Genomic DNA, 12,034 nt, shown 5'->3' on the forward strand with positions numbered 1-12,034 from the left:
AGCAAAAGGGACAACTCTCAGCGGGAGCTCTCCACCGTGGCGTGGTGCTGAAAGTGACTCATCTTGGTTGCGTGTATCCAATTCAAGCACATGCATCTCGGTATATTGTTGATGATAATGTCGTAATTATTATTATATTAAAAATATTGTAATGGAGTAAATGTACAATATTTGCCTGAGATGTAGTGGAGTAGAAATAAAAGTATTGAAAATTGGTTAAACTACCTCAAAATTGTAATTAAGTACTCAGTACTTGAGTAAATGAGTTACTTTCCACCACTGGCAGTTTGACGACCCACACCATCAGTGTTGCCTGATTCTGTGAGAGAAACAAGCAACCAGGTCTAGGAAAACCAGCCCAAAAGAAGCGACTATGGGCCACATGAGCACTTTAACATATACATCAGCTATTTGAAAATAGCCGATCTACAAGCTCACAACACGTCGCGATGCGACGCGTTGTGAGCTTGTAGATCGGCTATTTTCAAATAAAATCTTGCGGGGAGATTATGATAAGCAGATCTGGCAACCCTGCACACCATCAAGCCCCGGAGAGAGCTTAACGGTGGCAGGGTGTATTTGCAGGGTTTCAACACAAGATGTCACCACAACCTTGTGTTATAAATAAAAGAGGCCTCTCGAGCTGTCAGTTCTGCGTTTGGACTCCAAACCACTTCAGCCCTATTTAAACTTTGGCTATTTGAATAGAGCCGATCTACAAGCTCACAACGCGTCACAAAATCAGCTTTTTTCAAAATATGTTAATACATTTTATATGATACCTTGTGAAACGGGACATTCAGTACTTTTACTTTTGGTACTTTAAGTATATTTTGATGCCAATACCTTTGTACTTTTACTCAAGTAAATGTTGATTACTGGACTTTTACTTGTAAGTAACAGAGTATTTCTACATTCCAGTATTGATACTCTATAAGTAAAAAAACATGTAGTAGCCTACTTTTCCCACCACTGCAAACTGAAAGCATACAGTAGTGGGCCACTCCAAACTTTGGAGACGTTGCACATTAGCTGTAGAGTTGATAGTGTTGAACAGCATACACAAGTTTACTGATATGCAACAGCTTGTGTTTTTCTTTTCTTTTTACCACCTTTTCGTTTCATTGCTGAGGTAGAAACCATTGTGCGGAATGTGCTTCATTTATTCTCTATTGCCTGAGGGGGTTGCTTGGTAAAAGGAACAGATCTACAAGCTAACAATGCATTGATACCTTTTAGATCTGTTATTTTTTTGGGGGGGCAAGCGACACCGTCGTACTACGGAGTGTAAATGAGCCTCGAGTCTCTCAGCAGGAGCTGTCCACCGCTTCGTGGTGCTGAATGTGAATTCAAACTCAGTTGCGCATGTGCTTGCTTGCATGCATGCGTGCGTGCGTGCGTGCGACGTAGAATGACTGATGTCACAGCCTGGTACCATTAAGTCAAGATCCACACTGGAGCTACGACGTTATGAGGATCGCGACACAAGATCCATTTCACATGATTGTATATTTTTTGCCAAACATTGCGTGGGATTGTGAAAATAAACTAAGTACAAAGGATAGGCAATAAAAAGTGAACAGCTTCACAAATTTCTAACCATTTAAATAAAGGGGGTATAGGCTGTTTAAATAAGTGGTATTTGTAGTGATTGCGCACGGGGTCTTTTTAGGGACACCTCGACACGAAGCCTGCACTATCTAGACACTGCTAGTCTGCTACCCCTAAAATGTCCACATCATAATCACTAGACCAGTGGTCCTCAAAGTGGGGTCCAGGGACTCTCAGGGTTCTTTTAGGGGGTTCTAAATTGACCCTTACAAGTCTAACGGGTCCATTTGGTTCCATTTGTATACTGTCAGAGTTAAGGGGGGGTCCTTGAAATCTTAAGTTTTAGAACCAATGCACAGACCACCAGGATACTTGAACACGCACGATATAAGCAAGTGCAAAGCATAATAAGTTTGCCTTTTTAAAAGTCAAGAGTCAGTCGGTGAACGCTGGTATAGGAGGGCGTGAAGAAGAAGATATTGTGGTGATGCTCACACGCTCTTATTGGTTAAAGGGGTTGCCTTGTTTGGAAAATTAGCATAAGGGACGCAACTGGCAAAGGATCCACTTGGGGGCAAGCTGGTGGTGCGTCACAAGACACAGTCCCTCGGTGGAAAAAGAAAAAAAAAAAGGACCACAAAAAACACCACGAAACCTGCGAGTTAATGCGCTCCAATGGCAACGAAGCCACCCGCGGTCTCAGAGCTGAAAGCAAAGCGTCCCGCAGGTGACAGGAGATATGAGCACTGCATGGAACCACGGACCCGGGGTGTCCTGAGTGCACCGAGCCGCTCGCAAAATCGCTCAAAACTAACTTTTCAATGCAGGATTAGCAGCCCAAAGAAAGCCACAGTCTGCAGCAGAAAGTCTACCATTTCACCACGGGACTTAAGTTAATTCTCTCCAGACCATGAGACAACAACAGCAATGAATGAAGCGACGACAAGTTGAGCCTTTAGAGAGAATCTACCACCGATGAAGCAGCCCCTCAAACGGAGGAAAAGTTCCATCGCGGCTGTTCTTGCGCTCTGACGAGGTGAAGAGACGGGAGAACCATCACATAGAAGACAATGCATTTCAGTCTGTGGTTCTGAAAGAACAGTTGTTAGACGGGACAGCACAATTGCAGCTTTGCATCGATCGCAAACGTTTACCCAAAAAAAAGCACACATGATGAATTCTGAAGGGGGATCCTCCGGGCTGGCCAAGTCAGCAGCCGTGAAACTGTCCGAGATGGGAGAAAGAACTAAACAATTTGGCACCAAGATGAAGGATCCTCACCAGCAAAGACGCATTATCTTAGTGATCGTTTGCGTGGCTCTTCTCCTTGACAATATGCTCTACATGGTAATCGTGCCAATTATTCCAGATTATCTCGCCGATCTGGAGAGCGAGCAGGCAGAGCACGTCCACTTAGTCCTGCATGCTAATTCTTCAATCAACAACAGCACAAACCAAGCTAAAAGCAACAAGGACAATTTAGACGTCCAAATAGGAGTACTTTTCGCGTCAAAGGCTATCATACAGCTTTTGGTCAACCCGCTGTCGGGAACTTTTATAGACCGCGTTGGATATGACATTCCACTTTTAATAGGACTAACCGTCATGTTCGTGTCCACCTGCATATTCGCTTTCGCGGAGAACTACGCGACGCTTTTCGTCGCCAGAAGTTTACAGGGTCTGGGGTCGGCTTTCGCCGACACCTCTGGAATCGCCATGATAGCCGACAAATACACGGAGGAGTCGGAGAGAAGCAGAGCCCTGGGCATCGCGCTGGCGTTCATCTCCTTCGGCAGCCTGGTGGCACCCCCCTTCGGGGGGATCCTGTACGAGTTCGCGGGCAAGCGGGTGCCGTTCATCGTGCTCGCCCTCATATGCCTGGCCGACGGCATTCTGGTGCTGACCGTGATCAAGCCGTTCTCCAACAGGACTAGAGAGAACATGCCGGTGGGAACCCCGATATACAGGCTAATGGTCGACCCGTACATCGTCGTGGTGGCCGGGGCTCTGACGGTGTGCAACATCCCCCTGGCCTTCCTGGAGCCCACCATCGCCAACTACATGGAGAAAAACATGCACTCCACCAAGTGGGAGATGGGGCTCACCTGGCTCCCGGCCTTCTTCCCGCACGTCCTAGGCGTGTACATAACCGTGAAAATGGCGGCGAAGCACCCGGAGCTGCAGTGGTTCTACGGGGCCCTGGGCATGGTCATCATCGGGGCCAGCTCCTGCACGGTGCCCGCGTGCAAGACGTTCGGCCAGCTCATCGCGCCGCTGTGCGGCATCTGCTTCGGCATCGCGCTCGTCGACACCGCCCTGCTGCCGACGCTCGCCTTCCTGGTGGACGTGCGCCACGTCTCCGTGTACGGCAGCGTGTACGCCATCGCCGACATCTCCTACTCCCTGGCGTACGCCGCGGGTCCCATCGTGGCCGGCCAGATCGTGCACAACATGGGCTTCGTGCAGCTCAACCTGGGCATGGGTCTGGTCAACGTGCTTTACGCGCCGGCCCTGCTGCTGCTGCGCAACGTGTGCCAAATGAAGCCGTCCCACTCGGAGAGGGACAACCTGTTGGACGAGGCTCCACAGGGGCTGTACGACACCATCAGGATGGAGGAGAGGAGAGGTAAGAAGAAGGGCTACAGCAGCTCCGCGGGGAACTGCATCCTGCCGGTCGACGAGAACGGCCGGGTCGAGGCCTTCAGAGCACAACTGTCCCTGTCGGAGGAATCGTCCGGGCCAGAGGTCACTTGACCTCTCTGACATTGATTCATTATTCCAATCCACAACACATTCCGTTTTTAACCCACTAAGAACCTGAGGTCGATTCTAAATTACAAATGCGTTCCAAACCTAGTAGTTCGACCTCACACTTTCAAGATTTTTCAAAAAAAAAAAAAGATGTACAAGCTCGCAGCACGGCACGAAGTGACGTGCTGTGAGCTTGTAGATCTGCTATTTTTGAATAGCCAACGCACAAAATCTAAATTGACACAGATTGCTTTATTCCTGGTTTTAATGGGTTAAATAGTAGAAAAGGGTCTAGTCGTTTTCAACATGTAAGTGTGTGCAATATTAAACACCCAATCGCCAAATCATGATTGTGTGGCCCCTTCCCAAAGTTTTTTGTTTGTTTGTTTGTTTGATTGATTGTAATTTCATTGTGTTATTAGTCTATATGTCACGTTTGTCATGAACGTTGTGAGAGGTTTATCATTGTGTGTATCAGAGTATTGTAAGAAGTTATAAATAGGTAAATGTACTTACAAGATTATATTGAAAATATAAATACGGGACCAACTATGATCAACAGCACAGTTTCCACAAAAGCCTATATTTGTATAGTCTATACGATTTTATTTTACTTATATTAACGGCTTGATCTTGATTTTATTTTTGTTTTATATTACCTGATTTTTTTTAAATCTTGTAACAGATTGGCCTGGTTATTTTATTTTTGTCGTTTTGAGATGAAATGTATCATATATCAAATGAGTTTTGTACATATGTGGATATTTACATTGTAAATCATTAAAGTACTCGTGAATCTCTGCATATTGTGTGTGCGTGTATACATGCGTGCGTGGGTGCTTTTGTCAGTTCAAAGATTTTGTTGTGAAACGTAATGAAGTCACTCTATCCATGAACAATTGTTTTAATAAACCTCTGATTTGATCCGAGTGATGATGGTGGTTTTCCTTCTCAATTACAAGTTCAATTGTACAAATTACAATTACAAATATCAAATATGCAATGAAAAAGGGTGTGGATTTGTCTTTACCCTTTGGCCTATACAATTGTTGAATATGTACAGGCTAAATTGCCAGCATTGTAATAAATAGGCTATTATCAGCAGGTTTTATACATCTGAGAGTTTGTGAACACGGTAAAAAAAAAAAAAAAAAAAATCCCACTGTATTAGTAACCACGATATACACACACACATATAACCTACAGATTTAGAGAATAGACAAGTATTCTATTTTGATGAGACTGCTGCGGAGAAACCACAACATACATGCGTGCATGCACACACGCACCACGCACGCATGCACGTAGCACACACACATGAACATGTGGATGAACATGCATAGGCCTACATGGAGGTGAAAGGGAGTTTCAGACACTATAATGTGGCTAAAAACATGTAGCAGATGAGTGGCAGTTTGAAGAAGACGGACAAGCCAAGCCTATAACTTTCTTGAGATCTCCCGATTAAGATCTCACAATTAAAACGTTTATTAGAGACAGTATACAGTATATAAGTGTATTGGACAGTATATAAGTGTATTAGACAGTATATATAGGCCACAGTGTGTCTGTGTTGTCTGCCTCATTATAAACAGCTTTACTCGCGTGCGCTCTGGCTCTGCTTGTGTGCGTAAAAGGCACGAGTTATTCACTGTTTCCCAAACTGTGGGTCGGGACCCGTATGTGGGTCGCGGATACATTTTATGGGTGGCGAATGAATACCCCTTTATTTCCTTTTTTAATTATTATTATTTCAAAAGATTTAAAAAAAAAATCCCAATTTGAAATTCAAAAGAATTCCATAATAGAGAGGGGAATTAGAGGGAAAAACATACTTTTTAGAACTAGTGAAAATAGCAGATCTACAAGCGAACAACAAGATGCATGGATGTGTTGTAGTCGATCTGCTATTTTGGGTCCCGGGAGACTTTTTGGTCTTGAGCTAAAAAGTTTGGGAACCCACTGGCCTAATTGCACCGACAGAGTTGTTGAGAAATAAAGTCGTTATTTAATCTGCATATAGTTGTCTTCATATCGAAACAAAACGTCTGATTAATTCCAGAAAGAATGGCTCTAAACTAAACTTCCAGTCGGTCAGACAGACAGAGTTGCTGCCACCAGAAGAACACCACAAGATTAGATCTGTCCTTTTGGTCTGTCAAAGGTGGGCAGGGAAATAAAGCAAGCTGTCAAATAATATGTTCCACGAATTGGATGGCGATGGGAGGAGTTTGTTGCCTCAAGGGGCTGGATGGAGGAGACAAACACCTTCAGCATCTCTTCTCCAAAGTGCTCGTTTAAAGCCGAGGCTTTTACAGTATGTTCCGGCGTGGATGATCATAATGCATTCCTTTGCTCATAAGAGGAGTTAGGTGGGACATCGCAGCGTGGACCTCCATGGGACAAGATGTGATTTCTTTATAACATCCCTTCTTTGACCTCTTGAGTTGTAAAGATCTTCACTGTTCAGGTAAGCAATTAATTAAAGGAGTAGTTCACCCAAAACAAAGATAGATTTTTTTAAATCAATTACACACCCCATGACGCCTTGAATTCATGGAGATTTTCTTTTTTTTTGTTCTCGCATTCCTGAGCCAATATTATAAGTTGATGAGATGAGACTCAGTAGCACCGGAGACGCCAACGGTCATCAAATTATTGGCTTAGGAATGCGACAAAAACTAAACAATCTCATGGGGGGTTTCATGGGGTGTGTAATTGATAGAATATAAGTTTTCTTTTTTGGGTGAACTACTCCTTTAAGATTCCTCATGCTGTTCAGCCCTCCAAATTGTGCGTGAGCGTGGTGCGCAACAATGCCATGATGATGAAAACCAGTCATGCATTTAAATGTAATTGCATGGCATGTTTATCTGCCTATTGTATGACATGGATTTACCTATTCCGATAGCCTATAGTTTTATAATGATTATTTGTTTTATTCTATTTCAAAGGCTTCAACATTATCTTGTTGAAAAGGCTGAACTTCGGTTTCCTCCACGTTACTTTCCGCTCAGTGCACCTGGTCCACAACAATGCCCATCCTGGACAGACAGCCGTCGAAGGGCCGGGACAGCGAAGTATGTGAAAGTCAAAGTCAGTGGTGGAAACTAACTAATTACATTTACTCAAGTACTGTAGGCTACTTAAGTACAATTTTGAGGTATAGGCTACTATTACTTTACTTGAGTATTTGCAATTTTCAACAGCCTACTTTTACTTCTCCACTATTTCTCAGAGGCAAAAAGAAATGTGATGTGAGATTTGAATTACTATTGCAAAACATACATGAACCATTATTTAAGCTTTGGCTATTTGAAAATACCCAAGCTCACAATGCTTAACATAATGAGTAGCCTACTTTTTACTCTTGGTACGTATAGCCTACATACAGTGAGTATTTTGATGCCAATTAGCCTAATACTTTTGTAATTTTACTCAAGTACATTTTTATTACCGGACTTTTACTTATAACAGAGTATTTCTACATTGGAGTATTGATACTTTTACTTAAGTAAAACATTTGAGTACTTTTTCTACCACTGGTTAAAGTATTTCACTTTTTTGAGGAGTATCATAGCCATAGATCAAACTGCAATGGAAGGGGAATTGCGCAATTAAACAACGTCACAGTCTGTGACACAAAATAAATCAAGTTGAACCTGATTTGATAATTTCATAGCTGTTGAGAACTCATCCTTCTCAGGAATCTATACAAGAATCAATGTATGCATGTAAACTCAGCTTTCTTCTTAAATCATTTTAGCCTACAATAACATAATTGCTTTGCTACCTTGATGGGTCATATAAAGGACATCAGACAGTTAGTCATCGTTATTATTATTAGGCTATTTTACTATGATTGCACTTGGCATCATCTGGAGACTGGAGCTGAGCGCCTGATGTTGGCTGGATGCTGCTCACAACTGTGTGCACATCACATGTCTGTTGCATACTGACCAACAGAGATGACTGATGGGCCTATATACAGTATGCTGTATAAGTCAAAATAATTTACAACCACTTTACGAGGCAATATCTTAATGCAAATTGTAATAAATTGATTAAAAAAAGTTGGACAGTTGTATGAAAAGATCTTCATAGAGTGAATTACACATACTGTAAATCCACAACTAGATTTCATACTGGTCAATTAACAGCCCGGGAACAGGAGAATTTGTATTTTCTTTCCTTCAACAGAAGAATATTTTCATGTACTGTAGGTTACTACAAGACTAGGATTTATTCACAAACAGTTCTTCTGAATGATTAATTATTAATGCTGGTATTAATGATACCAGCATTAAATAAACAATTTGCGGTGAAATTACAACGTTGGTCGTCTACAGTGGTCCTCAATGTGGGGTCCCCAGCTAAATTACTGATAGTTAGGAACCAAAAGGGGCAACTTTGTTCCATTCATACGATAAATTAACACTGAAGAGTTTAAAGTGTAGATCGGAGTCCCAGAGATAAACCTTTTATCAAATATGACTGTAACCTATAATAATGCGTATCAAACTGGGGGTTCTTGAAATGAAAAGGGTTGACATTGATTTAACTAGCCGATGGAATAAACAATAAGAAACATGGGAAACACTTCACATCATGGATGGATTATAGAGCGGGCCAATGGGGCCAGTGCCCAGGAACCTTTGACTATACCAGGGGACCCTGTGCCACAAACAGTGGTGTAATGGTGATTTTTTTTCCCCAGGGGAACGGTATTTTAATGACATCACATACACGCGCGCGCACGCTCACCGCCACCGGTAAACCTGTTATGCAAAGTAACCATTTGGGTACATGGCTAGTGAATAGGGGGTGAAAATTTACCAGTGGAACGCTGTGGTGTCCCATGTAGCGACCAAAACACCACTGGCCACAAGCAGGGCCCATCAAAAATGTTATATATGTTTAAGTACAGGTTAATGCATAGGCCCCTCAGCCTGCTGTACAACTTCCCTCCTATAACCATGTGACTAACAGAGCTGACAAGTAGCCTTTTCTTTTTTACATGCAAATAAATATGTAGATTATATATAGACTCCTGTATGATAGATAACATGACTACAGGTGTTTTCTTGTCGTACACTGTAATACCTTACAACTCGAGTAGTGTGCTTGCGTGCACAACCGACTGCCCGTTCTAGTTTAGCGTGCATGCGGGGTCCGGTGGGGTTGGGGCCCTAAAAAGATAATTGTCCCGCAGGGGCCTCCTTGAGTCTTAATCCATCCCTGCTTCACATCCTGTGTTTTTTTGTTTTTTATTTATTATAATCCCAGGTCTTGCCCAAGGTCCCGGTGCCACCGCTGAAACAGACGTTGGACACGTATCTGAAATGTGTCCAACACCTGGTGAAGGAGGAGCAGTTCACCAAAACCAAGGCCATAGTGGAGAGGTTCGGGGCCCCCGGGGGACTCGGGGAAGCTTTACAGAAGAGGCTTCTGGAGAAAAGGGACAAGACGACCAACTGGGTAATTAATGCCTGATTAACTCATCGTTAGCTTGAAGATCAGTTATTGTTGTCAGCATGCAATACCGCCGCGAGATGGGAGTTTAAATTGAGCTTAGACATACAAGCCTAAACTCTTATGTTGTTGTTGTACAAAAGTAGTGAAAATAGCAGATCTACCAGCTCACAATGTGTCGTGAGCTTGGGGATCGGCTATTTTCTCTATTTTTGAATGTTTTTAAAATGATAATACAAAAGGAACAGGTTTGGACATACAAGGTTTCCACCTGACAGCTACGATGTCTTTCTCCGGATTCGTACCCTATAGTCTCCCGCCTGAGAAACCAATTTCTAACGCTCATACAAGAGGGCGATCCCCACTTGGCCAGGGGAGAGATTGCACTAAAGAGCAATACTACTTGTCCTAAACCGACACCAGAGACTAATTAGTGGAAAAAGTCAAAACAAATATAAAAATATGCTGAAAATTACAACATGGTACAAGGGAAAACAGGAATTCGAGGCCACTTTGTGTAACAAAAGAACTTGGACTCTTCATTAGTGCATGCACGTGTGTATATTTAGTGTCCCTAATACAGTGTATAAGGTGTGTCATCTGTTTTTACGTCCAGAGATGCCTGTCCAGGACAGGCTTCACACACGATTTGGCGTTAGAAACATGTTGCAAACGCAAACCCTTATTGACGTCGATCCCAGGCAACCCCCCATCATCCACTTGAAAGGTGTATGCTCTAACTGCTACACTATAGGGCTTCCCTTTAAGATGTGTGTATAACTGATATATCAACTGATATGAGTCCTTACGGTTATAGGTGCTGAAGAATGGCGAATCTCAGTGGATGTAAAACTGGTTTAACCTCTTCTTAAACCCTATAAACCTAGTTCAGTGGTTCTCAAAGTGGGGTCCAGGGACTCCCTGGAATACCCTCAAGGACCCCTGGGGGTCCCCGGACCCAGCAAAATGAGGAACTGTTAACAAACTTCACCGACTGTCTTGTAGATCTGCTATTTTTACCCGATGTTCACCCCCAGAATAGGGACACTATAGGGTTCATGTGGTTAACTATCTGTGGTGAAGTCTGCCAGAGACAGACATACCTCAGCAGATGATAAATGAGGACAGACAGACATGCTGGAGCCGCCATAGAGAGGCATGTGTGTATCATACGAAAACATTTAACCCAATCCTCTTCAGATTCTACACTGCAAAATACCTATATGGGTCCATGTTTACAATTAACACTCAGGATTTTGTGGTGTACCGTATACATGCTTCATCCCATACAAAAGTGAGAAGTTACCATTCACATATACAGGGCCGGATTAACCCTTCGTGGTGCCCAGTGCTACAACCTGTTCTGGTGCCCCCCAGGACTCTTTTGTCGCTTCACCAGCGGGTGCTGCTGACACGTTTCACTGTTTTACCTGTTCTTCAGCAGCCTTTGTTTCAATATTTTGCCGGTCTTTTGACAATAGTAGAGTCTACCATTGTAACACAGACATAGAATAGATTATGCTCATATCACATCACAACACAACACAACGATATGTGGATCTCTGACTTCATGTGGCCAGTCTATGACCACAGTTGTCTATGACGTATACTCCATATTTGGGCATGGGTTTCAGCCTGATACGACCGCCATTCACTTCCTTATACTGTAGATGGCTTGACTCTTGTGGGATACCTTTGGCCTTGATCGGTCCAGCGGTTTCCGCGATTAGCCCCAGACAGACACACAGACAGACCCTCTCACTGACGGCTTATAGTCTCTTTCAGAGCCATGCCATAAAAAACAGATCAATTGAGAGCCTCGTCCTTGAGGTTTTGTTGCTTCATTCTATCGCCATTCCTTGGGGTGATCAGTCAGTCCACGGTTCCTACAGCTACACCGATATCCATCACTCTCCCACGCTCCCATCAACTCTCACCCACCACCCTTTTCGCCACGCCACAATACACTGTAATGACTTTTCACCCCATCGCCCGTACAGCGGGTCTCATCTCTCAAAGACAGAAAGTTGAATCCCAAAAAGTTAAACAAAGCCACCACATACTAAAAACCCAGAGCGTTCATTCAACAAACACCACTTTCACAACTTAATTAACCACTTTCAACCTGCGGTCCCTTTAGGCAAAAATGTACATTAAATTGTACAAAAGGAAATTGCACAAAAACTTGAAAATAGTAGATCTACAAGCTCAAAATATGTCAAGATGCGACGCGTTGTGAGCCTGTGGATCAGCTATTTCC

General features: G+C 43.2%; 2 protein-coding genes across 2 annotated transcripts in view; both read left to right on the plus strand.

Moving 5' to 3' along the window:
* Positions 1-2,721: 2,721 nt before the first annotated feature.
* On the plus strand, positions 2,722-4,305 carry slc18a3b (solute carrier family 18 member 3b; the record flags this gene model as incomplete). Its single annotated transcript, XM_080454539.1, has 1 exon — positions 2,722-4,305. One exon carries the CDS (start codon positions 2,722-2,724, stop codon positions 4,303-4,305), a length of 1,584 nt encoding a protein of 527 aa, XP_080310665.1.
* Positions 4,306-7,337: 3,032 nt separating this feature from the next.
* The window catches only part of chatb (choline O-acetyltransferase b), a gene marked incomplete at both ends in the record, with an annotated part of 29,191 nt that continues 24,494 nt past the window's right edge, over positions 7,338-12,034 (plus strand). Inside the window, 2 exons of the mRNA XM_080454349.1 lie at positions 7,338-7,382; positions 9,589-9,780. Of these exons, the coding sequence (XP_080310475.1) occupies positions 7,338-7,382; positions 9,589-9,780 (237 nt within the window). The remainder of the gene's footprint in view (positions 7,383-9,588; positions 9,781-12,034) is intronic.

Source organism: Gymnoscopelus braueri (assembly GCF_963280865.1).
Source record: "Gymnoscopelus braueri genome assembly, chromosome: 17".
Lineage (NCBI taxonomy): Eukaryota > Metazoa > Chordata > Actinopteri > Myctophiformes > Myctophidae > Gymnoscopelus > Gymnoscopelus braueri.